The sequence below is a fragment of the Heterocephalus glaber genome, unplaced genomic scaffold, assembly GCF_053883595.1.
Source record: "Heterocephalus glaber isolate CG9 unplaced genomic scaffold, H.glaber_assembly_v1.0 deba00001504, whole genome shotgun sequence".
Lineage (NCBI taxonomy): Eukaryota > Metazoa > Chordata > Mammalia > Rodentia > Bathyergidae > Heterocephalus > Heterocephalus glaber.
In genome coordinates, this window is record NW_028258324.1 from 2424311 (window position 1) to 2452306 (window position 27996).

General features: G+C 55.8%; 1 protein-coding gene across 4 annotated transcripts; it reads right to left on the bottom strand.

The window, feature by feature from the left end:
• Positions 1-27993, bottom strand: Plxnb1 (plexin B1). Of its 4 annotated transcripts, XM_004833931.4 has the most exons (39): positions 27865-27993; positions 27340-27466; positions 23622-23674; positions 21876-22988; positions 20920-21102; positions 20458-20586; positions 20235-20335; positions 19795-19927; positions 19365-19521; positions 18810-18918; positions 18628-18736; positions 17555-18235; positions 17251-17373; positions 16940-17062; positions 16508-16601; positions 16228-16400; positions 15914-16065; positions 14142-14247; positions 13856-13992; positions 13433-13609; positions 13039-13210; positions 12638-12880; positions 11675-11851; positions 11452-11600; positions 10727-10827; positions 10423-10640; positions 10143-10321; positions 9935-10001; positions 9579-9725; positions 8982-9150; positions 8663-8766; positions 8505-8589; positions 8119-8291; positions 7789-7949; positions 7537-7684; positions 5350-5414; positions 5131-5206; positions 4137-4211; positions 1-2923 (listed from the first exon to the last, which is right to left on the bottom strand). In XM_004833931.4, exons 4-39 carry the CDS (start codon positions 22980-22982, stop codon positions 2819-2821), a joined length of 6408 nt encoding a protein of 2135 aa, XP_004833988.2. In that variant the 5' UTR covers positions 22983-22988; positions 23622-23674; positions 27340-27466; positions 27865-27993; the 3' UTR covers positions 1-2818. The 4 variants fall into 4 exon arrangements, with proteins under 4 accessions (XP_004833988.2, XP_087042148.1, XP_087042147.1 ...); XM_087186022.1 differs by lacking the exons at positions 27340-27466; positions 27865-27993 and adding an exon at positions 27050-27069; XM_087186021.1 differs by lacking the exons at positions 27340-27466; positions 27865-27993 and adding an exon at positions 24368-24501.
• Positions 27994-27996: the final 3 nt, after the last annotated feature.

The following is a 27996-nucleotide window of genomic DNA, read 5'->3' on the forward strand; positions in this document are numbered from 1 at the left end:
GATGATTCCAACATTTATTATCACAAATTCAGCTGTTATACTGACCAGCACATGATTTTTTCAACATCAACAAGTTAATGAAAATACTCCTTGATCTTCTAACCATTTGGACAATTACTCCAATATTTAAATTAGTGAAAGCTACTTTAAGAAACCAAGTCATTCCATAAAGTCCTCAAGGAGCCTCAGATGATGGGAAACATCAGCTCTATATGCTAACAGGTTTGCACCTTTGCAATGTTGGTGAGAAAAGATTGGTCAAACTGAATCACAAATTTCTACAGTGAAATTGTGGCGTAAACCCAAGTGAACAACCACAAACTCCTGTCAGTGCTGGCATCTCCACTCAACTAAGTGAAGTTTCCTATCTTTTTGTGGTGGGTTTTTTTCCCTCCTTTACATGTTTTGTTTTATTTTTGGTTTTTTGAGACATGATCTCGCTATGTACACCGGGCTGGCCTCAAACGTGCAAGGATCCTTCTGCCTCAGCCTCCCAAGTGCTGGGATTACAGGTGTGCAACACCATGCCCAGCTCCTTTACATCTTTTATCACCACAATGTTCTGTGAGGGGAGAGATGAGTGTGATTTAGATTATGTTCAGCACTTATGCTCCCATGTGCACAGGCTCGGGCATGCAGGACTTGGCCCTCCTCTGCAGGGAGCCCTCAACACCAGAGCCTGGCACAGCAGCACAGCTGGCACAGCCCCTATGGTGTCGACCAAGGCTGTCTCCCTCTGTACCTGCTCAAGTCCACCCTGGGCTAATTCCCCATTGGCCCTGCTCCCTGAGACTGTCAACTCCATAGTTTGCCAGAGCCACCAGTGGAAATTCATTACCATTTCGAGTGACTATAAAAACCTAGCTGGGCCTGGTGTGGTGGTACACACATGTAATTCTAGCTACTTGGAGGCCGAACCAGGAGGATCACAAGTTTGAGGCCAGTCTGGGCAACTTTCAAGACCTTGTCTTGAAAAAAAAAAAAATTTAAAAGGCTGGTGATGTAGCTCCATGGTGAAGCATTTGCCTAGCATGTGTGAGCCCTGGGTTCAATCCTCAGTACCAAAAAGAAAGGGGATTTAGCTCAGAGGTGCTGCTGCCTGCCTCACAATTGCAAGGTCCTGAGTTCAATCCCCGGTACCAAAAAAAAAAAAACAGAAAAGAAAAAGTCCTACCTGGAGCACTCAAAGAACTAAAGTTCACATGCTCCTAAATGACATCACCTGACTGTAGTCCCCACATCTGGCAGAAATGGAGTAGGGTCATTAGAGCCAGCACAAAAGAGCAGCTGTGACTCCCCCTAACATGGATGAACAAGACCAACTGTGTGACTCCTGTTATCTTAGGGACAAAGACTTTGCAGATTGCTTTAGAGCCAAGAAGAGGAAGAAAGAACTCTCCCTGGAAATGTATCACCATCTGTCTCTTCAAACACTCAAGGGGAGGCTAAGGGTTCTAGACAGAGGGCAAGGGAGGCGGGGGTGGAGGTCACTGGGTAATGGGGAGTAAGCAAAGAGCAAAAGGGCTGAGCCTCCTCGGGATCCTCACCTGAAGGGCCCTCATCTCGCTTCTGTTCGGTGAGGGTCTGGCCTGCTGATGCCAAGGGTAGTCTCAAAGAGCATCAGCCCCCACCCTTACTGATCCAACAGCAATGTGAGACCCCACTAAAACAGTCTCAAAACTCACCTCCATCTACAAATGGGGAAAAACACACAAGGTGCCTTCATGCAGGCAGGCCGTTGGGTTGAACCCCTGCCCTAAGATGTCTTGACTTGGAAGAAAGTAGTGAAACCAGGGGTCCAGACACAGGACCATAGAAAAAACCCACACTGTTTGGAGGTGCCTGCCATGGTGCCATCCTGCCCCAACTCCTTTCAAAACAAATGGAATATGAGTGAAGATAGTAAAACCCTCAAATTGCAGACAGGTAGGGCCCCTGAAGAGACATTGGACCCTTCCACCTTGAGTCACAGGCCTCCCCCAGCCCTGTCCTGGATGGGGCTCTCACTTCCTTCCCTGGACATGCCCTGGAGCCAAGGACAGCCAGCCAGCCCTGCAGTGGGGGACCTTCATGAGGGCCAGACCCCTCCACATACACAGTCAGCCTCCCCCAGGTGCCTGCTAAGCACAGCTGCCTCCCACATACTAGGGGAGGGCTGGGTGGCCCATACATCAGACTCGATGCAGTGTGTTATCCTTTAATGACAAGCTGGGTGAGCAGGCCACCCTCTCCTCAAGGGCCCCCTGCAGCTCATGCCCCTCACACAGGGTACCTAGTGCTGCCTGGGAGGCTGGGTAGCCTGAGGTAGCCAGCCCACCTGAGAGGTCAGTGTGCAGTGACCTAGAAATGGCATTTATCTCTTGCAGGTGGCAGCAGCGACAGAGGAAGCTGAACCAAGTTCAAGGAGGATGAAAGAGGAAGACAAGAAATAGGAAGGTTTTCCTTCCTCTCTGTATCCTGGCAGGACAAAGGCCAGTGCTCACAAACAGTACAGTCTCCTCAGGGGCCTGGAAGCCCTTCCAGCCACTCTCTGGAAGCACTTAATCCCCAACTCCCTGTAGGCTGGTGTCACACAGGAAGTAGCTCACAGGGTCACTGGGCTCAGACCTGGCCAGGCACTGCCCTATGGGCCTCAAGGCCCCAGGCCTATAAGATGGTCCAACAGCGCTCAGGCCAGAGCTACAAGGAGACTGGGAGCCACCTTTCTCTAACTCTGCTTGTCAGTCACTATAGGCATCTAAGACGGTGGTCTCTCCTTCAAGGTTCCAAGGCTGCCCCGACAGGGTGAAGGCAACAGCAGACCAGGGCTCCCAGGTCTCTACAGATCCGTGACCTTGTTTTCCACAGCAGCCGCGATCTGCTGGAGCCGATAGCCCAGTTGCATCTTCTGGGCTGTGCCATCCTCCTCCAGGGCAGTGATGATCTGAAATGCAGACACCAACACCATCAGGGGAGACTGCGTTGGCCTACGTGGTCACTGCAGACTTCACCTGGCTCCCGAGATGCTGGAACACAAATTGGGGTAGGAGCCTCACTGATTTCCAGTGTGACCTCAGGGTCTCACTGGTGGGAGGTGGTAAAAGAAAGAATGATGAGATTTGAAGGATTAGTGAGGTATGGAGTGACATACAGTACCTGGCACTGGTGGCAACAACTGAATATCCACTCACTAGGAAAGCCACTCCGAGTGGAGGCCAGCCTGCACACACCCTAGCCTCAATGCTAGCGCTGCAGAGCCCTGCTACAGGCCTCCCAGCCCACTGCCTGCCAACCAGCAGCACTTCCTCAGCCCCTGTGTGACCAGTACTGCAGGGAGCAGGGACCCAACATGACCAGACAGATGTGGTATGAGACAGCTACTAAGCCACACAAACAACTACAAAACCACAAATAAGAGCTGTCTCTGAGGCAATGAGTGGAGACTGGAAGGGCAGCAGCTCCTATCCCTCTCTGCAAGACAGTGTGACTGAGTCATAGCCCTGCCTGCCCTGTGATGTGGCCAGGCCATGCCAAGCAAGGCTGCACAGCCCAGACTTCACACTCACAGATCCACTAAGTGTTAAACTGCCATCCAGTAGGAAACAGCCACATCACTGGTACCACACAAACTCGAATGGACAATTCCATTAGGTACTCACAGCCCAGGGGTCCCTGAGAAAGACCCCTCACCCACCATTATGGGCCTGGACCCATTCCTCCCATGATTCACATGGCCCAGCCAGGACTATCCCCACAGAGAGGGCCATGCCCAACACACCTCCAACCTTAGAACCTGGTAGGGACTGAGTAGGGGCATGGTCAGGGAAGAGGTGGCAGTTGTATGGTCCTCTAGCACATCCCAACAACCATCTCCAGGTCCTGGTAGCCCTCCCCCAACAACCACTACCACCATGCTGGGAGTCTTGCTGAGGGACTGGATGGTGGGGACAGGGAAGAATGGAGCCAACACCAGAAAGCATGCCAAAGACACTTCCCAAACTGCTAAGGGGCCTAGCCTCTTTCCTCCTCAGTGCCTAGGGGAGAGGCAAAGGCCCCCCAACCTGAGTTACCAACCCAGATCCCCTCATAATTTGTCCCGAGCCTTCTAGGAGGTCCCTTGAGGTGAGCCTCCTAATCAGGACCCAGGGTCTGCCCACCTGATCGTAGTATTTGTTGATATACTTGTAGAGTTCATGCAGCGCCACTCGTGCCCCAAGGTCACCAGAATAGTTCTAGGGAGGAGGGCAGATAAGAGATGAAAGAGATGAGGGGTGCAACCAGCCACAGGGGGAGGCCCAGGACACCAAGAAAAGCCAGAAAAGAGAGGGGCTTCCTTAGTGGGATGAGACCCCGGGTCTATAGTTTCACCAGGGCCTGAGTTTCCACTGGGATCCTACCACCCTCTCCCCATCAGACTCTAGCGTGGCCCCTCTGCCATCCCAGGTGACCAGTCAAGTGGGACAGATGCCACTTGCAGGGTGTGGGCCCAGGGTAATTCTGCTATGATCTCATTCAACTATTCCTTTCCATGCAGACATCTCTGAACCTCAGCTCCTCCTCTGGACAATGGAGTCAATACCACCTGACTTGTGCAGCTCATAGGAGGACCAAATGAAGAACAGTACCCTGTAAAGGACCTGACACACAGTAGGACCAAAAAGCACAGCTTCTGTTAGCAGTGTGGTTGTGGTTATCATCATCATTTCAGAAATGCCCTTCATGAATTCCTGAATTTAACACTCGGGGCTGTCTTAGGAGTAGGTGGGAACATATGTACCCAGTGAGGTAACCAAGCATGGGAAAGCATGGGTAAGCAGAAGCCAGCAGGCCTGGAGCTCAATCATAGCCACTCCACAGACCCAATGAGGGATGCAGGCACTAAGGCCCTCGCTGAGTCACATTTGATGGTAGCTGTCAAGACAAGGCCCCTGTTTGCTCTATGATGAGACGTTGGGACCCCTAGCCTTTGACAGCAGTAGGTGGAAAGAAGACTGTGTTAATGATGGTGTGTGTCCTGCCCCAACCAGCTCATGGGGCTGCTAAGGACCCAAAGGCTCCCCTACAAAGAGCCCCATGAGCTGGCTGGGGCAGGAGTGTGAAGGAGGCAGGACCATTATGGCAGGCAGCTTGTGCTCCACCCCAAAGCCTTACCCGGGAAAGCTCCGCCAGGGCAGAGTTCATCTCTTGATCACTGGCTGGAACGGTCTGTCTAATGTCTGCGTAGTACCTGCCAGAAAATCCAGGACAGCAGCTGCTGGGTAAACAAACCCAACACTCCCTAGCCCTCACCAGGGCCCACCAGGCCTCAGCTGCCTGTACACTTCAACCACCACCCAACAGCCCCTCAAGTTCCGCTGCCTTCCCTGGTACCTTTCCACCATCCCTTTGTAATGGGGAATGTCTCGAGCATACAGAAGCTTGTTGATGGGGGAGTCCTGGACACACACAGGAGGGCAGTGCAAGAGAAAACAGATGAGATCCCCTGTTAGAGAGATCAGCTCTCCAGGTCTCCAAGACCTGTTCCAGTTTTATTTTATTTCATTTTATGTTTATTAGTACACGTTTGCAGTACACAATGTTTACACTCCTTGTGAGGAGTTGGTGTCTGTACATAGCACATCTTAACTTCTTTTTCATCCCCTTTCCGCCCCTCCCTCCCCCTACCCCCTACATCTCTTGATCTCCTCCCCCTTTGAGAAAGATCTATCTCCCTACTTCCTACTTCCTACTTCTTTGATTTTGCTATTTATACTTTGGGTGCCTGAGTTACTTCTCTTAACATTATGGTGTCAAGATGTATCCATTTTCCTACAAATGACTCATTTATCCTTCTTTATGGTAGAGTGCTTCAGTTTTAAAACTGAAGGTTCCACATCCCAGGAATCCTTCAGACCCAGCAAATAGGTATGGCTGGTCAGCCCAATCCACTTCCTTTTGCAGGAACTTTCTCCACTCCCTCCCCGACAAATGTCCAGTCTCTGGTCCTCAACTCAGGCTCCTCCCTTGTTATGTGCTCAGATCCACCTCCATCTGGAGCTGGCAAGGAGGGCATGACTCACAGGGTAGATGTCTAGTGTTCACTCTCCATGTAATCATTTTAAAACTCAGTAAGCTGTGGCCCAGAAAATCATTTAAGTTGCCCTAGACCACCTCACTCGCCAATGGCTGACCTAGGATTTCAAGAAGGTCTCTTAAATCAGAGCCCACAATTTTAATATAACCAGACACTGCCCCTACAAACACACTGGGTTCAAGTCCCAGCAGCTTCAAGTTTTAGGCAGCATGCTCTTACTCTTGGGACCTTTGCCTCATGCTAAAGCTGTGGGGAAGGCAGAAAGGTTGAGGTGGTACTACCCCAGCAAGAACAGGGACATATGTCCAGGTCACCTCCCAGCCTGAGTTGAGAGGTGCGTACTTTCTCCCCAATCTCCACAGGGTACCCTTGACATTTCTGGTTTGGACTATTTCTGAGCTATCCAGGAATGATTTGCTGTTCTGCCAGGAAAGGGAAACAGTACAAAGCCCTGGCAAAAAACCAGCCACCACATAGCATCCATTCCTGGAGGCAGCCCCATGGGTCCTGGTGTGATTGTCAGCTCATCACAGGCAGAATGATTAAATAAAAATGGCTCCAGAAAGAATGCTGTAAGGTGAAACTTTCCATTTTTCTTCTTCATAGAGGTCTGGAGGTATGTGGCCCAGGGGTCTGATCTAAGCAGAGCCCCATTGATAGATCTGTGGAGCCACAAGGGCCCTGCTTGCTGGGTGGCTGAGCAGATACACTGGGGACCCCAGATGCCATGGACTCTGGGCCTTTACTATCCTAACCGTACACTCCCAATCTCAGTGCTGCCAGACCACTCAGAACACATCTCTGTGCTTCCCTCAAACTTGGCTCTCCCCTATACGCGCCTCACTTCCACTCCACTGGGAGAAAGACACCCCCTACCCTAAGGAACCAAATCCACCAAGTAGCCTGAGGCTGCTTTGAGCTTGGAGAATCCATGTCTCCACTGGAAACCACCTGGTAGCCCCACAAATACCACAGACTCACCCTCTCTGTATCTGAGCTCACCACAGCCAAAGACCCCAGGATCATATGAATTCCTCCTTGCTCTGCATCCAGTCTACAGCTTCTGCCTGCCCTGTGCCCTCTTGTGGGCTTGCACTTGGCCCCTGCTTGTTCACAGGCTAGCACAGCTCCATCCACTCTACTCTCAGGGTGAGCCCTCGCCAAGTGGCCCTGGCTTGCTGCCATGGGCTGCCAGCGCTCTATCTACTCAGCCATACCAGGCTGCACATGCTGCCCACAGCACAAGGCACCCGCTGCTCTAGCTCATCCCTTAAGAATGACCCACTGCCAACTTCTAGAGACCCTAAACAAGGCCTGACCTGGAGACACCTTAGGTCAGAGACCTCCCATAACCCTCTGTCCTTCCAAACCTTGCTCCTTGAAACTCAGAAGAGCTTGGAGACTGCACTCAGAGCACATTCCATCCCCAGCCCAGGCCATCCTCCCCCACCACCCTCCTGGCTGTGTCCACCCCAGCCGCTCACCCGGCCCAGCTTGTGATCAGCCAGGGTGCAGGCATCCATGAAAGTCTGTGCGATGACAAGGAGCACCGCATCCATGTTATCAGACGTCTGCACGTCGAACACAAACTGCGGGTTTTTTATGATATTGATCCAGAACCTCAGAGGTAGGCTGGGGGGCGGGGGGAGGACATGGCTGATGAGCATGCTGGAGAGGCAGGAGGGGAAGACCCCAACACATGCATGCTCCGAGCCCCGCCCCTAGTCTCAGACCACCTGTTGGTCTTCCAGATGTGGATGGTGTCTTGGTCTGAGATGCCGTGCTGCTGGGCCTGCTCATCCAGCAGGTCAAAAAAGTACTTCACAGCCAGAGGCACAGGGCGGCTGGTGCTGAGAATCACTTGGAACAGGTCATCCACAAACTTCTGCAGGGTGCCCTGCAGGAAGAGGGGAAGCAGAGACCCATGGTTAGCAAGGGCACCCCAGCACCAGTCTGGCCTCAGCAAGCCCTACACCACTCCCAAGTCCCACAAGTGGCCACTGCCCCACACCCAGCCCCCACTCCCATCTTGCTCCCACCAGCCCCAGCCAGTTCCCCCATCCCACCTTCATGGACAGCAGGCGAGTCAGGTAGATCTCGGGGATGGCCTTGGCTCGCTCCCGCTCCCCACCCCGAAGGCTGCCCCTCCGAGGCCGGGGTGGCTCTGGCTCCTCACTTGGCTTCACCAGGTGCCAGGGCCGGATGCCTCCCTCATCTACATCTTCCAGCATTGGAGTCCCTGTGCCAAGACCCCACATCAGACGCTATGTTCTCTGGACCTCTTGGGTCCCGCCAACTCTCCCAGGAACAGGGGCACCTGGTTGAGGCATCTCTGGGTAGAAAGGAAATAGGCACAACCCCACACTCCAGGCTCCAAAGGACCTCCTCACATTACCTAGGACTGGGCAAACAAGAGTAGAGCACCACAATGGGGGTTGGGGGAGGTACTCACGTTCTCCAGGGACGTAATCCTGGTTTTCCCTGAGAACATGCTTGGTGAGGCAGGGGACAAGGGCCACAGTTGCTCCATCTGGGACCTGCTGACCACAGTTGGTGATCCCTCCACCAGCTCCAGCCCATCATCCCTCCTCCCACCCCTACCTTCCCCACCTTGTAATGTTGCAGAGTGTTCAGGCGCCTCCACAGACCCTGGACCTCGGAAGTGACATCCTCATCAGAGAGGATGAGGTGACCAGCCACCCCAGACCGCCACTCTGTAAAGATAAAGGGGCTTGGCCCAGGGACACAGCCCCTCCTTCAGGGGTAGCCATACCCAATCCCTCCACAGTCTAGGGGAGCAGCTGTCTGAGAAAAGTGTTCCAGACCCAGCCTCTGTCCCAACTCTCAATATCCCACCCACCCCGAGGGACAAGCCAACCCAGGCTCAACACCATCTCAGGTCCCCAGGCCCCTGCCTCCAGGTCCTCACCAACGTCCAGGGTGTGAGGGTCTGGCCGCTGGGCAAGAGGCACTCCTTTATAAAGCTGGTCCAGCATTTTCTCCTTGGCCTGGGAGATGGTGTCACAGTCCAGGACCTTCACAGGCATACCCTGGGACTCTCCTGTCCCAGGCCCCATCGCCAACAGCACATTCAAGGTCTACACAGGACACAGGAATGTGGTCAGGGACCAAATCACATTCAGGATGACCAAGACATAAGGCCAAGGGCAGGAACAACCCAGGAGAAACCATCTGACCCCCAAGTACCCAGCAATCCTAATTCTGTCTTTCCACCTGCCTGCCTCCCCACAGGACAGCAGCTTGCTCCACAGTGACCCCAACACCCAGCACAGTGCAGAGTGAATGGTGGAGCACGTGAGTAAGTGCAAGCCTTTCTTTACTCAGGTGAAACCTTGCATGCATGGGGCCTTGGGCTCCATCCTCAGCACCGCCAAAAATAAACAAATCAAAGCCTCTCTCCAGTGGGCAACCAGAGGCCAAGCTGGCTCTATCTAGGCATAGACCCTGGAAGCTGGGACCCCAACAGGAGACTGATCCTACAGACCACACACAGGCACACCCTCACCAGAGGTCGGTATTCCACATCCTCTCTGAGCAACCGGTTATCGTTGAGGGTGTATTTGGCTTTGCCAGTCACACTGTCTACTGGCCCCTTGTCCACTTGATGCTTAATTCCTCGGAAGAGCATGTACAGAGGCTCCCCTACTGAGTCCTGGGGGGAGGGGTGCAGGCAGTTAGGGTCCCCGCAAATGCCAGAGGTGTATGGGATGTGATGCATGCTGGGGAAGGGTATAAGATGCAGGCCGAAGATGGCCAAGGACACGGCAGGCAGGGCCTGTACTCTGGACTGAATGTGCAAGCTGCTAGGGGCCCAACCCGCCCAGGACAGGAGCTCTGTCGGCCTCTGCCTCCCTTACCTACCCTCAGGAAGGTATAGAGGCAGATGGACATCCAGTTGGTGAGCAGCTTCTCTACCACAGTCTCTGTTCTAGGACAACAGGAGAGGGGCAGCCAGTGTCAGCACTGGGGCTGTGGAACTCTCTATGGGGCAGACCTCAGACCCAAGGCCCCACCTTAGCTCCTGGCTCTAGCTGTCCACTCTCCACACAGCCCCAACAGCTATACAGACCTGCGCAGCATCAGCTTGGGGTTCTTGGCCACATACTGGGCTACCAGGTCACTGAGCAGGGTGCGGAGGATGTCGGTGAAGTACTCAAGCTTCCCATGCAGGGCGACAGTGAGCAGAGATGCCACATAGGCACGGTCCCGAGCTGAGAAGGTGCGCTGACTCTCCAGCGTGTGTATGAACTGGGTCAGAAGAGACCATGAGAGGTTGGACTCAGAAACAGCAGGACAGAGAAGGACTGGGCCAAGAGAGTGGGTGGTCCTGCTGAGGGGTGGGGCAGCACCTTGGTGAGGAAGAGCTTGCTATTGAGCAGATTGGACAGCTGTCCCAGGCCTTGCTCCACAGTGGGTCGCCTGCTCTCAGGCACACCAAGGTCCCGGTGCAAGGGTGACTCCCGGTGGCCGGGAAAGAAGACCCTCTCTGCATACACCTTGTAGTCAAGGAAGGGGATGCCACTGCCCAGAAGGTCACTGGTGAGATCGGTCATCTCAGTCATGAGGTCTGTTGGGCAGAAAAGGCCAGCCTCAATGCCCATTCCATATGATGGGAGCAGCTTTGGACTAAATTCTGAAAACTGGGAGCCTCACCTGTGAATTCCTTCTTGCAGCGGTCCCTCACACTGCTCTCCAGATTCTCCAACTGGATCTGAACCTTCTTATAGTCCCTCAGGGCCTGCTTGCTCTTCCTCCTGCTCAGCACCAAGGGCAGGAAGGGAAGGCCAAAGGAGGCCAAAGCCTTTGCTGGGTCCCATGTGGCCTAGACCTTCCTAACTCTGACCTAGGTATAGCCTGACCTTGTTCAGCACACCCTCACTGGGGATTTAGCTCAGTGGTTCCGCTGCCTGCCTCACAAGTGCAAGGTCCCTAGTTTGATCTCCGGTACCAAAAAAAAAAAAAAAAACCCCTTCCGGCACACCCTAATCTGGTAAAGCCCAGCCAAGACAAGGCCTGCACCCAGAACAATTCACCCTGCCCCATCCCAAAATGCCACATCCACCTATCCCCATCTACGCAGCACAAATGCATCCAGGAACCCACAAACTATAACAATGCCAAACCTGGCCTGTGACCTATTTCTATAAGCAAAGATTTGTTAGAGCACAGCCATGCTCGTGTGTTTACATACTACCCATGGCTATTCTTATATGTAATGGCAAAGCTGAGGGGTTTTGAGAGAGACCACTCTGCCTCCAAAGCTCTGCAAAGCCCTACTCTCTCGCCTTTAGAGAAAATGTTTGCTCAGCTAGGACTGAATTTGCTCCTTCCCCAGCCAGTCCCATTCTGCCCAACCCAGCCACATCTGTTGCACCCACCTGTACATGAGGACAATGATGATGACACCCAGAGCCAGAAGAGAGGTGCCCACCCCCAAGCCCACCTGGGCTGCCACAGGAAAGGCCACAGGGCTCTCGCCATCATACTTCACATGACCCAGGGAGAAGTGCAGGTTCCCCATCTGCACCTGTGTAGGGAGCACCTGTGAGAGGATTCAGCATGTCCCCAACACCCAGCCCTCCCCAGGACCGGCCCCCTGACCGTGAACTCAGGCAAAGTGTCAGGTGCCTCCCGGAGGGTATGATGCCATGGCAAAGGCTGCTCCATGGGGGGCTCACAATACAGGTGGTACCGGGTCAGTGTCTTCACCACACAGGGGCCATCTCCTATCATGGCCACTACCTCCTCTTTGGATATTGCAAGGTCCAGATTGTCTCCCTGGAATACAGAGTCACAAATCTGTTATTCAAAACTTTTCCCAAGGAGCTGGTGGCCACTGAAATCCTAACCCCAAGCATGGGAAGGTTGATCCTGAGACCCACCCTCAGGAGCAGGGCTGGCAGGGCTGGCAGTCCCTTGGTACTGCTTCCCCTGAGCTGGGACCAGCGGTCCCAGAGATGTCCACTAGGCTGCTCCACATGATTCTACTCTGGCCTTCCCTTTCTTCTGAAGAGCTAAAAATCTATAGAACCTGCCACAAGCTCAAGGCCAGCCTGGGCAACTTAGTGAAACCCTGTCTCAAACTTTTAAAAAAGCCTGGGGATATAGCTCAGTGTTCCCTAGATTCAGTCTCCAGTACCAAGAGTGGGCAGGGGACTAGAGAACCAAATCTTGGTTACCTAACAAAACCAAAACCCTTGCTGACTAAGACGGCCCTCAGGTGGCTAGAAAACTGTCTGGCCCCAGCCTGTCCCAGTGCCTACCTCTATGTACCACATATGCCAGAACATATGCCTCATGTCAGGCCACCACATAAGGATTAGCCCATTACCTGCTGTGTACCACAACGCCTACGACTGTGTGTCCCAGACCACTTACTCACTGTTGTGCAGACACCTGTTGTGGAGTGTTAGGACCCAGGCCACTACAAAAAGCCCTCCCAGGAGCCCCACCACTAACAGCCCCCGGCCCCTGCTCTATCATTCTGGCCTCTCCACTGCATGTGCAGTGCTGTCTTGCAAAAGGAGAGCCTTGAGGCCCAGCTATGCTGAGGAGGAGAAGTACCTCCACAGAGAACACACTCCCGGGCTTGTGTCGGAATGGTGCAGTAGGGTCCTCAGGGTTGAGGGGCTTCAAGGTGGGATCAGCCTCGTAGGAGAAGGGAGTGGGACTCAGTGTTGCAAAGTCAAAGACCAAATTATCGAGGATAAATTCCACCTGAACCAAGAGGTCCTCAGGCAGGCCAGGGAGGGCAGGTGTGCGACACAGGATGAGCTGGGAGGAGTTCACATTGCAAGGCTCCTCAAACTGGTGGAGGAAGACAGAAGGGTCAAGTGAGGGCCTGCATGGGAAGGGGGCCTGAGCAAAGATGTGACCAGCCACTGTGGCTGCTGGGGGTGGGGGAGGTGGGAGAGGGGAGAGGGAGGGCCAGCCCCATGCAGGCAGGGAGGCCCAAGGTGGCTTACATGCTGTCCACCACAGGAAGCTCCAGGGGAACACGCTGCCTCTGGGACCACACGGCGCCTCCGCCCCAGACCTTGACCAGGCTGCAGAGGTCCTGAAGCCACAGTCACTCGGATTCTTGGCATCTGCACCACATCTAGATTCTGGCCACGGACCCAGATCTCACGTCCTCCACTGAAACACAGCAGATAAGCCACACACAAGTTTGCCAGAACCAGGATCAACAGCACAGCCCAGTCCCAGCTAGCTCAGCCCCAGCCCAAACCACATGAACCTTTCCCCCAACCAGCAGCACAGGATTCGCAGCCTCCCACACAAAGCCCTGAACTCCCCCCAGTAGTAGAGTTGAAAGATCTCCCTGTCACATGCCATGCAGCCATGCCTTTGGCCCCACACCTGAGGAAGCTCTTGGTGGGGCCAGCAGAGGTGACATTAGGGTCTGCCGTATACTTGAACTGGCCATGCTGAAGCCTCCGCTCAGTGGCTCCAAACCACACCATCACAGGAAGGGTGGTAGGCATGTGGTACGGGCTGGTCTCACAGCGCAGCTGCTCCAACTGTGGCTCCAGAAGCCTATAGAGGGGAGGGGGCAGTGGAAGAGGTAGAGGCACAAGATGGGGGACAAAGGACTTGCTCAGGCCTTATTCACTTCCCTTGCTGCCTTCAGTCTCCACCACAGCCTGGGTTCAGAAGGGTCTGGCCACTTCCTTATGGGGCAGACATGGCTCTCCTCCCGCCCCTGCTCTTCCCAGCACCCTGCCCCCTCTACCCTCTCCCTGAGGCCCACGGACTTTTATAAAATGAGGAAGCACCCCTCACAAGCGACAAGGCTGGTCTCCCACCACCACTCGAATGTCCTCCAGGCGCCCCGTCAGGAGCTTGGAACCATGCAGGGTAAGGCAGGTACCCCCAGCTCTGGGGCCTTGAACTGGGAAAATGGAATGCACCTTGGGGTCCTGTGGGAAGGGAGACAAGGACTGATAAGTCAGGCCAGAGCAGAAAGGCTGGGGGAGTCTAAGACTGACAAGACAGCCCTGGGTCAGGGAGCCCCGTGAAGGTGACCCACTGGCAGCTGAGGGCGGTTTGGAGTGTGGGATTCAGGCACCTGGTAGGCAAAGTTGAGCTCCGAGATGCCGCGTCCTCTTCCCAGCACTTCCACTACCACAGCACCAGTCACTTCCTCCCCACTGGCCCCAGTGATACACACGAGACTGTGGGCACAAGGCAGGCAAGGGGCTGCAAGATGGCATGGAGAGGCCCTCCAAGTGACCCAGGAGCCCCTCTCCCTGCCCCACCATCAGATGATCCCTCCTCTCCATCCTCCAGTCAGGTCAGGATCCTCTCTCGCTTTGGAAGGATCTCCTATGGCGCATGGCAGGACTTGGCACCTGAAAATATTTGTGGTTCCCCAGAGGCCTCCAGCAAGGAGGAATTATCCCTCCGTTGTGACATATATTCACAAAGGAGCCCTGTAAAAGCTGACTGTGGGGGTGACCAAGCTAATGAGTGGGCCTGGCACCAAGTCCTCCACCACTACAGGCAGGACACCCACTTGGAAAAAAGTGCCTAAAAGTCTCCAGTTGGATCTGGAGATAGATGTGAGCAATCTAAGAAAATGCTGGTTCTTAGCTAGAAAATAGGAGCCTGGGCAAATTAATTCTACAATGTTCAGCCTGTACTGGCTGGAGTCTGTGGCACTATCATAGTCGCTGCAAACACTGGAAACACAGAACAAGTGATATGTGAACTACCCAGGGAAGACTCCAGCCAGGATATATTTTTTAATTACTTTATAAACTGTTTTGTAAGTCTTGTGGTTTTGGAATCATTAACAGTCACAGTCTCCTTAGGTTCTCAATCATAACATGCTCTTGGGAAAGCTCCGTGTTCTTGCAAAGTGTTTACTTGTTTAAAATACGGGTTGTGATGCCAGGCACAGTGGTACATGCCTAATAATCACAGCACTTAGGGAAGATCACAAGTTCAAGTCCTGCCTGGGCAATTTAGTGAGACCCTGTCTCAAAATAAAGAAAAACAAAGGGCTAGAGATGTAGCTCAGTGGCAGAGTGCCCCTGGATTCAATCCCCAGGACCAGAAAAAAAATTTTTAATAAAATAAAATACAGAGCTGGGGATTTAGCTCAGCGGTTCTGCCGTCTGCCTCACAATCCCAAGGTCCTGAGTTTGAACCCCAGTACCAAAAAAATAGAATAAAATAAAATACAGAATGTACAGCCTCCTGAATTGACATCTTCTGGAGGATGAAGTTACAGATCCGATTACCTGGCATTAAACCAGGTTTGGGCCCTGCTGCTTGGAGCCACCTTCTTGAGTCCTGTGTATGCACCTTTGGGACCCTACGACTACTGACCAGGCTACCATGACCCAGAATACCTCAGTAAACTATGAGCCCTGGCACAGGAGCAGAACTTCCCAGAGACTGGGCTCCTCAGGACAGAGGGGGCCTGGCTCTGCAGGTGTGCCACAACACACGGCCTGACAGCCCCACCAGGATACATTTGGGAAGAGGGTCAGCTGGTGAGAAGGTCAGCCACTGAGGACACTGCTACCACAACAATATCCACAGTCACTCAGAAAGCCAGACAAGAACACCTAAGCAGAGCCAGGAGATAGCCCTGGGCAGCAACCTTGCCCCAGGCAAGCTCTGAAATAATCCCCAAGCAGCCCAAGCCAGAGACCTACAGTTGGGTGCAGGACCCAAGGTGGGTGTTCCAGGGCCTCAATGGCACCCCCCACACTGAGGCACTAGGACCAGAATCAAGGAAACAGGAGAGGGAAGGCAGATGGACAGGGAATAGGAGGCCCCAAAGGGAAAGCCATCCACAGAGCCCACCCACCTTGGATTCAGCCAGCTCACCTGCTGGACACTTCATAATCCTGGGCATCCACAGCACAGGGCACTCCAGCCACCCTGACCATGTCTAGTACATCATGAACATGCTGGCCCAGGTTGGAGCCCCTAATGGTAACGCGAGTGCCTCCATCTACAGGCCCAGTCAGTGGTTCCACCTGTTCCAGGAGAAGGACTACTCACCTCTACCCACTGCTGACTTCCTGCAGCACAGAAAGGCAGCCCCAGTCTCCCCACTTTTGGTCCCCAGCACCCATGGCACAGCCACCCTCCCTCCGAGGACAGCAGTGAGGAAGGAACAAGCCAGTGTTTCCACACACCGAGGAGATGAGGGGTGCAGGGCACTGGGTGGCTACAGCCTCAGACTTGCCACAGGCCTCCTTGGCCACACAACGCGGATGTTCTCTCTCGCACCACACACAGCCATACTGGGGCATCGCAGTCTGGCAGTGGCTGCAGTCCCCGTGTCCCACAGAACAGTCGTACAGTACCACTGCAGATAGCAGGGACACATGTGAGAGGCAGGCCTGGAAAAGCCTGGCTACCACCAGCCTGCAGCTTGCACAGCTTCACACCATGTGACCCCTCTGGGAAGCTTACCATGCAGCCCATCCGCACTGTCCACACGCAGGCGGCCGGCCCAACGCAGAAACAGCTCCACCCGGAGCTCAGGCTGCAGGGCCTCATAGCTGAGCTGGAGAAGTGGAAGTAGGGTCAGTCGGGCTAGGGGAGGCAGCAGGTCTGAGAGAGGTAGCTCAAGAAAGGACCAAAATGACTAGTTATGAGCACAGCATTGGAGGTCAGAGTTGGGGTGCAGGGATTCCATGGGGTGAAAAGGTGGAAGGTTAGAGACAGATCTAGAATGGAGGGATTCACTGGGATTCCAAGTTAGATATCAGACTGGCTTGCACAGTCATAGTCTCCTCTCCAGGGTCAAAGCAGGGATGGGGACAATGTGGTGCAGCCAGCTACAGTTAACAGCCAGCCTATGGCCTGAGTGCCCTTGTCTACCCAGGCTCCTATGGTCTGTACCTGGTGCTGCTGGCACTTGACATGGCACCAGGTATTCGGAGGCGACTCACACTCAACCTGGGCCTTCACTACCACCTCATGGCCCTCCAGCTGCATCACACACTCACTGTCTCCTGGGCTGTCCTGGGGACAGAAGACACCACCATTGGGGTAACTTCTGGAGCTGGGCCCCAGGAGCTTCCCAGTTCCCCAGCACAGCCCGTAGGCTAAGGGTGAGATGTGGGGCCATGCCCTCTGCCTGCTCCCCAGGGGTTATAGAGTGTCATCCTCCAAGGGGGCTGCAAGAACAGTTGTTCACAGGATACACACACCTGCAGGAGGCGCAGATTCTGGCCACGCAAGTGGACCTCTCGTTCCACGGAGACAGGGATCAGTGTAGAGCTCTGGACGCTCTCCACACAGGGACAAGAGCCGGCCCTCCAACTCGCCTCTCCCTGCGGGCACCAAGAACAGGGCAGTCTGTGCAGCCCACCCTGCCGTCCTCAGCTTCTGCCTTGCTGGGGTCCAAGGACAAGGCCCTGCTCCATGCCCCTCCCCATGGAGAATCCCGAGATGAGAAGGGCCTGTGTCTTCCCTCATCCCCTCCCAAGGCCTCTTTCCTGGGCTGGACCTCACCAGCTCCCAGAGCCCGGGGGTGTCGTACTGGTAGTCCAGGCTGGACAGGAGGATGAGGGGGGCGAGAGGGCCCTCGTGCTCTGCTGAGTCTCCATCACCTGAGAGGAGGGTGGAAGTGGAGAAGGCGGGCGCGTCACCCCCTGTCCACTCGTCTGCCTCGGGCAGCTCGCCGCCTTCTCTCATGAGCCAGTCCAGAGCGGGCTTCGTGGAGCCAGCGGCCCCTGGGAAAGTGGTGGCAGGAGCAGTGCCAGGGGGCTGGTCCAGGGCCACCGCAGAGGAAAGGGCTTCAGGGTCAGGCTCTGCAGGGGGCATTGCTGCTGCTTCTGAGGGTGCCAGGTGGGAGGTCGAGAGGTCCTCAGGTACGGCTGAAGGTCCCAAGTCAGTGGGGGCAGGGACAGAGTTTCCAGGTCTGGTGGGGAAGCTGGGCAGGAGGGGCTTCTCGTGGAGAGGTGACTCTGTGGAGGTGGGGGAAGGTATGGGGCCGGGTCCTGCCCATGGCCTCCAGGGACTGAGCAGGGAAGGCCTGACCCCAGGTGACACATCTGAGGCTGGGGTTATAGAGGGAGCCCCAGGCTCCAAAGGAACAGTGTAAGAAGTAGGGGTGACCATGGTTTGGGGGGTTGTGGGTGGGAGGGGACTAGGCATGTCTCTTGCAGGAGGGGCTAGGGAGAAAAGCGGGCTCTGAAGGGGCAGACAGAGGAAGACAGGAAGGGCCACTCAGCAGGCAAACGCAGGAGCAGGCAAAGGGTATGTTAAGAAGGAAGGAGACCAAGGAAAAGAGAAACAAAAACAACCCATTAATTCTCCAAAGGAGAAACACAGAGGACTGGCTCCAGGGGTGTCTGTGCTGAGGTGAGGCAAAGGCCACACCTCCTGCCTGTCAGCTATAAACGTCCTCTCCCAAAACAGGCAGGACAGATCTGCACCTGCTCTCCAGTGAGTCCACCCTACACATGGCTCAGGCACTCAAACAGAGCCTCATGCAGGCAGGCAGGCACACAGACCCCCGGGCCATCAGACATCCTCACACTGGGGACCCAAGCCCCCATGTGCCCATTCCACTGCCCACTCACCTGCTGGCTCACCACCATTGGCCCAGCATCGCACGCAGCCTTGTGCGTGCACAGGTGTTGCCAGACACACCAGTTACAGCCCCAGCGGCTGCTCACGCAGGCCTGGCACCTGGACAGAGCACAGTCATGGGGTGGGTGTCGCCACAGGGAACCCCAGAGCAGGGGGCTGGGGATGAACTCACGGTGCAGATGGGTGGAGCTCAGTGACTGCCACACAGTCATAGATGGAGAGGGAAGCTCTGACGATCACCACGGTGCCAAACCTGAGCTCCACACTCACAGACATATGGTCTGCAAAGTGTAAGAGAAGACCAAGACTGAGGAGTGGCCAGGCACCAGAGATGCCACAGAGACCGTGCAGAGTGGGGCTGGCACCCTGAACAGCGGGAAAACCCATGGTTGGGAAACACCACCCATGGGGCACAAAATGGACAAGTTGCAGTGTTGGGGACAGTGATGGGACTCAAAGAGTGTTCCAGGGGCCAGCATCCCTGTAATCCCAACACTCGGGAGGCTGAGGCAAGAGGATCACTGCAAGTCTGAGGCCACCCTGCTACACAGTGAGGCTACATAGTGAGACCCTGTCTCAAAAACAAAACAAAACAAAACAAAACAACAAAAAAACGCCATCAACTCAGGGACCTTTGTCTAACACCTCACCCCAACCACAGCCCTTGGAGCCAGATGGGAGCAGGCTGCGGCTCTCAGGTACAGGGCTGGCCCCTTCTTTCACCCACCGGCTCCTCTCTGCAGCACTGGGACCTCACTAGGGTCTGGAGAAGGGCACATCACACCAGAACTGGTCAGCAAGGCAGGACTCTGATGTTCTCCAAAGTGGCAAGAATATGACTCCCCTGGCCACAGGGGTGGCAGGTCTGGCACCAACAGGAAAACCTATCAAGAGAGCCCAGGACATACTGGCCATCAGGTCACAGACCAGTGCTCAAGTTTATGAGGCACCCAGTGTGGACAGCACCAGTGGCCCCCAGCCCTCAAGCCTTCACAAATACCCTTGGCCTGCATTAGTAACAGATAGAGAAACTGAGGCCCAAAGAAGAGTGACTATGCAAGGCCATGTAGAACTTTGAATACAAGACACAAAAATCCAGGTTTTCAACTCATCCCCAGAACCCCCCTCACTGGGGCCTGCCTACTCTGGTCATTCACCTCCTGCTTCTCCTCTCGGCTGATGTTGGCAGGGCTCATGGCTGCCACCTGCAGACAGCCTGGCTCAGGCTGGAAGCTCCACAGCCACTTCTCTGGGTGCTGGCCCCTGGAACACTCAGAACGGCGACTGCATCTAATTGAGAATGACCAGAATCTATCTGTGACCCTCACAGGGTCACCAGGAATTCATAGGGCAGGGATGGCTATAATCCTAAGGCCCTGAACATGGCCCCCAAATAGGGGTTGATACTAGGCTCCTACATCTGTCCTGTCAGGGCAATGATGCCAGGGACAGAAGATGGCAGGGGGCTGGGGCCATTCAGAGGGCAGGGGTTGTGGGTCAAGGTCCAAAAGTCAGGAATCCTGAATGACACAATTACACAGGAGCACCATGGGCATGAAGCTGGGTAGGTGGGGGCAGGAGTCAGCAGAGCACCAACCTGCCAAGGAGAACACACCACCCACAGTACGGGTCCCGGTGGGCAAGGCAAGATGCACAGTCCAGGTGCTGGGCACAGGAGGCCACAGGAACCTTCACAAGCTATGAAGCAGAGAGGACCTGGGGCCAGCAATCCAAACACCAGGCACTCACCCACATCAGGGTCCCTGGCCACCCAGAGGCCCCGCCCACCACTCATGTCCTGGCTCAGGTCAGGCACTCACTGTGGTCTGAGTCATGACATACAGGTGCTCGAAGGTCCCATCAAAAGTGAGGTCTCTGCTCACTGCAGACCCCCACTGGATGCTCTGTGTGGAATATGAGCGGCCATCGCTCCCCGAGCCCAGGTACACCTGAGATCAGAGACCACAAGGTCTGGCACCAAGTCCATCACAGACCCAAGGCCTCCTCCACTGATAACAGAAGCAATTTAAAGACAAGAACTTTCTTCTGGGAAGTCACAGGTCATTGCAGCCAGCCTAGGGTAGGGGAGTACACAGGTAAACACTACCCAGCCCTGGGAAGAGAGGCACAGGTCATCTCTCCCAGCCCAGGGCTGAGGGCCATGTCATATATCACAAATCCCAGGCCCAGGGACCACAGGAGATGAACTTCCTGGGCTGGGTCCCCAGCACCCCATCCCCTCCAAATCCTGGGACAAGGCCTGGTACTTCCTGTGAACTCACCCTGTGCAGCTGTCCTTGACTATCTCCCAGGAAAGCAATGGTGTGCCCATCCTCCATGGTGACTGCTACAGCTGTTAGTTGAACCCCTGGCCACTCCAAAACTGGTGTGGCTTCCAACGGGACACGGCTGGCCATGGGGCTGGGCGTGTGGTCCGAGCCACAGGGAAAAGCATCTGGGGTATCCTGCAGGAAGCAAGTAGCATCAGGAAGGCCCTGTGTGGAGAACCTCCCTGCTCCCTCCGAGCTCCCTGGACAACCTCTCCCACCCCTGTTTCTCTGCCAGCCCTCCCTGACAACCTCGCCCTGGTCAATACCTCACACAGCTATGTCCTCGCCTTCCCTTGGTGCACTTGTCTCCAGCTGCCTTGGGTAGCTTCCAGAGGCTCCTTCCCCTCTTGATCCCCACCCCAGTGTGTGGTCCCACCTTTTCTTAGCCCTAGCCTGGGAGCACGCCCCCCATCTCCCGGTGCTGTTCTCTGCTTTCTCCTGGGCCACTTCCCAAGCCTCTCAAGAGTTTGTCTGCTCTCCTCCCAGCACACTAGCCTGGGCCCTCTGCACTTCTCACTGACCCACTTCCCCTGTGAGCAGTGTCTTCCCCCGTATTGGTCCTGAAGTTACAACCACACAAGCCCAAACCTCACCTTCCTCTCCCGCTCCAGAATCTAAATAGTGTCATTCCAACATCTACCCCTGCCCTAGTTCCTAGCCCAGCTCTGCAAAACCACCTCTTCAGCACCCTGGTCCAAGCCCATCCCTGCACTGCTCTCTGCCACCCTGAATGCCCTTTGTGGGATTGCCCTCTATGACCCAGGCCCAAAGAAGACCTAATACCTGCTGACCTGACAGTCCTTCACCCTACCACCAGCTTCCCTTCACTCCTTGGGCAGCTGCTTGGCCCCCACTACCTGGCCAATAGCCTCAGACAAGGTGAACACTGGGGCCACACCAGAACTCACCATTGGCAGCTGGTCACAGGACGAACTAACATGATATGCAATGTAGGCCACCTCAGTCTTGTCCTCAGCGAGGCCCTTCCGGGTGTAACAGGCATCTCGTGTGTGATTAGCAAGCCGGTCCACCTCGTCCAGGGGGAAGGCACAGAGTGCAGAGGCTCTCGATGCCCCAGTAGCCGCAGAAGGTGGCTGGCCCACAGTAGGAGGTGCTGCTGAAGAGAAGGCTGCAAAGAGCACCTCCCCACCAGCCACCTCCCCAGATGTGGCCACAGCTGCAGCCTGGATCAGTCCGTAGCGGCCCCCCTGGCAGGCCAGAGGCAATTCCACATAGGAGTAGTAGTGTTGATCCCAAAGGCACACACGAGACACATAGGCCCGGAAGGCTCTAGATGGAGCCTTCAGGTCCCGCCGCAGGAACAGGAAGTAGGCACTAGCCCCACGCACAAAGGCACTCACGAAGTGGTGACTGTACTCGGAGAGGTGGCCCACTGCCAGCTTAGCAGTCTCCTCATAGGAGAAGGCAGCTTGGGGGTCTGGCGGCCTCAGGGCCCGGGTTGTGATGGGCGGAATGCCACCCCCCACACCCCTGCTGGTGTATCCCCGCCCTACAAACAGGAGGGGCTCCCCTGCCAAGCCCTGGGCCACCAGCCCCACGGTACTGACTGCAGGGTCATTGGCAGCCACATACTGAGTATCCCCAGGCCGCTCTGGCTGCAGCAGCAGTTGCCCAAGCTGTCCCAGGCGCCGCTGTTCACAGACACCCTGGTGCACACTCCCGCACACCACCAAGGCCCCTGGGCTCACAAGGAGCAGCTGGTTGGGATTGTTGGTAAGCTGGGCCTGGGGGCACTCATCAGGCATCACGGGTGGTAAGCAATCTCTGCTGTCTAGCACAGGGCCTGTGGACACCATGGCTTCCAGATGCAGTTCAGGGCTCAGCTGGAACAGGAAGTTGGTGGCCCCCAGATAGAGGGTGCCTGAGGTGGGGTCCCTTGCCAGGTGCTGTAGATGTGTGCCATTGGGAGTGAAAGCAGCTGGTGGAGGGGGCTGGAGGGCAAGGACCAACCCAGCCCAGAGCGCCTGGAGAAGAGCTGAGCCAAGGGCAGGCATGGTCACCTGGCAAGGAGAAAAGTAAAGTGGAGCTCATGTGGTCCCCAGAGCATCCTGAGGTCACTGGTAAAGGACCAGTATGTGCCACTGTCAAGATGCTCCTCCTAACCTTGGGGTCAGCAGGAGATCCAGGCCCAGATGAGCACTACAATCCAGGATGCCCTCAGGCTTACACTCCACCAGGGAAGAAAGGGCAGACACTGTCCCTGAAAACTTCAGCACCACCCCTTTCTGCAGGCACTATGCTCTCCCGAGACCTACAGCCCCATTCCACCCTCCCACATACTACCTAGCTCCACCACACAGATCAGGAGCAGGGCCTGGAAGGGACAGGAAAGGCCCAGAACCCCAAGAAGGGACAGGCCCCTCTGCATGGATGACAGTTTCCTGGCCAGAAGAAGAAGGAAAGATGAGGACTCAGATGTCAGAAGATGTCAGACTGAGGCAAGAACTGGGCACAGGCCCTTTTAGGCCAGGAATCCAGAAGGATGACAACCACAGAAACACTAGGCCACAGAAAAGCGGGCGGTCTAGGCTGGGAAGGGTGGGGGCTGAAAGGTTGCACCCCATCTTGGGGAACCCTAGGCAGAGGAGGGAGTCACAGTGCTCCCATTTGCCCAGGGGTAAGGTTAGACTCACCTGGGATGGCCAGCTAGATCAGGGGACAACAGCATGACCAGAGCAGGAGTCACCTACCCAAGGGGAAAGCAGAGTGTAAAACTGGGGGCTGGGTAAGAGGCATGGCTCTCCACCATGGAACCAGCACAAAAGTACCCGTCCCCATTGCCCAGCCTGTCTGTACAGCCAGGCCTGGCCTGGCCCTCGGCCACCAAACACATTCCACAGAGGACGCCTCCTCGGAGCCCACACGGGGAGGGGGAGGACAGCAGACAGAGCCAGGCACCCATGGAGCCTGGGAAAGGTCAGCTAGGAAGGAGCCTTATGGCCAGCAGGGGCCAGTCAGGCCCTCGGCACAGCCCTACCCCTCTAAAAACTCTTCTTCTCAGTACCTATATTGTCCTATCTTCTGCTCAAACCCTACCCTATCAAGGCACCCACATATATTCCCCCCACAGAGACCAGGCTGCCCATCCTAGCTCAAATGGGCACCAGCACGCTAGCAGATACAGATACACGCACACATATATACACACACACCAAAATGCATGCATATAACCAGTATGCATGCATACACCCACAAGACTTTGCATACACACACAGATACATACAGGTATAATCTGTACACACAGCAGACACACACAGAAACACAAACATACCACATAGGCACCTATATTCCACATAAAGACGTATCTATACGGAAACAATCCCTTATGCACAAACACCACATTACACATACATAATATACAGGCAAATGTCATACTTACCCACCAGAGACATACCCACACAACCATCCACATTTGAATATTTAGACACCAGACAGACTCATCCACACTTCCTAGCTCAAACACTTAGTGCTAGAGAGCTGTGGAAGGCAGGCCATCTTTTTGATGTTTCTTCTCCTGAAGATCAGAGTAGAGACAGGGACCAGATGTAGGGTAAGTGGAGGGTGTCCTGAGGAAATCATTATGCATGGCTCTCCCCCAACCTCAAGTCCATTCCAAGGACCTCCCCAGACTTTGGGTGCTGCCCAGCTGAGGCTCTCGAGTTCCAGAACTAAGAAACCATGGCAAACCACCTTCCCCAGAGCCCAATGGTCCCTCACCAGGAGCAGCAAAGTTGGTGAGGTGCTAGGACAAACCATGCATCCCAGACTGAGAGACACTTTCCCTACTTGCACGTGCCCAGGCCATGTTGCCCAGTCCCTCCCACCACCCAGCTGCCAGGCTCTCTGCAGAATATCCTGCTTGTTTCCCTCCTCCTAGGTGTGCTCATCCCAGCAGAGTGCTCCTGAGGCTGTCCAAGTGAGCAGGGATGAGCACAAGGCTCAGAGAAGGTCCAGCAGCCTGGTGGAGCAGGGACACTGTGGAGAAGGGGGCCGTGGCCACAGCCTGGCTGGGCACTGCTCCCAAAATAGCTTGGGGGTTTCCATTTTTAGTGTGCAGAGAACAGGGCAGCTCTATGGGAGCGGGAACAAGGCTGCCTCTGTTTGCCACCCAAGGGGGTGGGAAGAAGGAGGTGTCAGGGAAAGTCTCGAACCCAGCCAGAAGCCCAGGACTGTGGCAAAGCCAGGCTGCCCAGGAGCCCCCCACCTTGTTTCCAAGGGCTAGAGAGAATTTCTTCCTCTGGGAATACAGGGTCCAACTGAGGATAGGCAGAGGCCACCTCCTTCACTTGGCTACTGACCACTTTTCCTGCCCCCTCATTCCAGGGATGTGCCTTGGGCATAGGGTCCCATAGTTAGACCAACATTCAGTGTTTAATTTGCTTGCAAATATTTGCTCAGAGCCTACTGCATGCCAAGGTTCTCCAGTCCTCAAGGGACAGCAACAAAACCACTCCCTGAATGTGAAATCACAGCTGGGTCAAGGAACCCACGGGAAGAAATGTTTGGAACCAGCAGAGCTCCTGGCCAGGACACACGGGAAGTCAGAGGCTGATCCACTCCAGGGAATTATGCCAGGCTTCTTCAATTGCAGTCTTCCTATGAAGCAGGACCTAGCTCTCTTTCCTTTTTCCCTACATACCATAGGACAGTGACGCTTTCTCTTCTGTACCGGACACATGTGCTTCACTTAACCTCTGCCATCTCACAGAGCAGCCCCTAGCTGTCCAACACACACACACACACACACACACACACATACACACACACACACACACACACACACACAAACATGCAACCTCTCCATATTTTCTTTGAACAGAAATGAAGTGCATCCGTCTTCCTGAGGCTTTGGGGTCTGCCAGGCCTGAGGAATAAAGGTCAAGCCCTTTGGTCCACATCCTCCCACATGCATGCTTTTCGTTCCTGCCTGAAGGAAGGCTGTTCCACTCCTCCCTGCCATCACAAGCAAGGGCTGTTCCCATTACTGGAATGCCCACTCCCTCTCTGTCCTATTCACCCCCACACCCAGCCATCATCTCCCTGGGAGCCTTCCCACCCCTCTCTTGCTCTGGAGGAGGTCACCTGCGTGGTGGATGGACTGGACACACCTAGCCAGACTAGCACATACTGCCCTGCCAGTAGAGTGTGTGCCAGCATTAGAGGCACTACCCAAGACCATTTCTCTGCCATTTCCATCCTCCTAGTATGGACTCAAAGCTCTTTAAAAGCAGAGAGTATGGCTCTTCATTCAGAGGCCCACCAGCTGCCACAGACATCAGCACAGACTAGGTACTCCCCACATGGTCACTGAGCCCCCATTTCACTTTCAAGGAAACCTGGCTGGTAGAGGAGATTGTGAGGCTTACACCACCTGGCCACTTGGCCTCTCAAAGGAAAAGGCATTAGCCCCACTTTTATTAACGGCCAGGCTAGAGCAGACTGAAAGGGCTGATTTGGAGACAAGCCTCTCATTCCCAACTTGCACAACCAGGACCTCCCACCACCTCCCCACATCTCAGGCCCTGCCCAGGCTCACAGCCAAAGCCCAGCTCTAACTTTGCCCATGCCCAGGCCTGCCGGGTGGGCTTCTCCTGGACTAATCTGTCTCTGGGCCTCCTCAGCAGTGCCCAAGACTGCTTGACTTCCGTCTACAGAAAGCAAGCACCAACAGACCCTCCTGAAACTGTCCTTGCCAACCGAAGAGGCTCACAAACTCGCCTTTCCACACCTGCACCTCGTCTGGGAGCCAGTGGGAAACTGGCCTCCTTTCCACCCTCCTGCCCCACTCCCAAGGCTAGCCGCTGGGGCGGGTTACTCATTGACAGTGCCGGGTGCACACTGCCCAACCCGCTGTCTTCGGGCTGAGCCGGGTGAAGGGAGCCCCTGTTTCGCAGGCATCCGCGACGACCCGAGGCGCTCAGCAGTCGCCAGCCAAATGGTCTGTGTGTGGAGAGGGGACCCCTCCGTGTGCCAGGAGGCTCGTGGTGTGGACTGTTCTGCCTCTGTCGGTCCCGCCGAGTGCAGCCTGCAAGAGCTGTGGCTCTGGAGGGGCAGCCTCTACCTTCCCACGCGGCCCTTCCCAGGCGCCCGGCCTCCCCCGGCCGGGACAAGGACTCCACCGGGGTCCGCGGAGGGCGGAGGGCGGAGAGCGGAGGGCGGGGAAGGGGCCGGCCGTCCCGGCGGCGGCTGCTGCGGCCGCGAGGAGGGGGTGCGAAGAGCGGCTCCACCTCCTCCGTCTCCCAATCGCGTTCCGGGTGGAGCCGCCAGAGTTCGCCTCGCGTGCACAAGTGCGGTCTCAACTGCAGGCCGAGGCCGCCCCAGCCCGCCCGCCAGCCCAGCCGGCCTGCTCACCTCCGCAGCTCCTTGGGCTCCGCGCGCGGCGGCCTCCCGGCGACTCTGGCGGACCGCAGCTGTTACCCGGAGACCGAGGGCGGAAAACCGCGCCCGCGCCCGCCCTCCTGCCGCGGCGCTGCCACCGCTGGGAACAAAGGAGACAAAGCGCGTCGCCGGCCGGGCTCCGCGCCTGCCCCCCGCCGGCCGCCCTCCCCGCCACGGGACTGGCCGGAAGCGCGCGGAGCGGGCGCGCAGCCTCGGGCCCCCGGGACCTGCAGCCTGGCTGCGCGCAGGGCCAGACCGGGAGGGGCGAGGCGAAGGCAAGGCCTCCTGGGGGCCAGCGACAGAGGCAGGGCGGGTTGTGGGGCTCCTCACCTGCGCCGGCCCCAGGCCGGAACTAAGCGCTCCCGGCGCTCGGCACCCCAGGTGCTAGGAGCACCGCGCCCGGCACCTGTCCGAGCCACCACCGCCCCACTCCCGCCCCGGCCGCTCCCTCCCTCCCTCAGTGCCCGGCTCTCAGAGTCGCTCTCCCACTTACTGTACCTGAACTCCTCGGCGCCCGTCCTCTATTCTCCGCACCTGGCCCTGCCCACCGCGCCTTTTCTTAGGACTCCCCAACAGCCAGCCTCTCCTTCCGGCCCCCACCCCTGCTTGTTTGAGGAGAGCTAGGCTTGG

What these genes read in the sequence shown, in the direction of transcription:
- Plxnb1 (XM_004833931.4), bottom strand. Translation starts at nt 22,982, where the DNA reads ATGCCTGCCCTTGGCTCAGCTCTTCTCCAGGCGCTCTGGGCTGGGTTG. An exon ending in ATGTCATGACTCAGACCACA is followed by an intron (nt 20,336 to 20,457) that starts GTGAGTGCCTGA and finishes TCTGCTTCATAG; the next exon opens with CTTGTGAAGGTTCCTGTGGC. An exon ending in CCCCCGGGCTCTGGGAGCTG is followed by an intron (nt 17,374 to 17,554) that starts GTGAGGTCCAGC and finishes TGGTGCCCGCAG; the next exon opens with GGAGAGGCGAGTTGGAGGGC.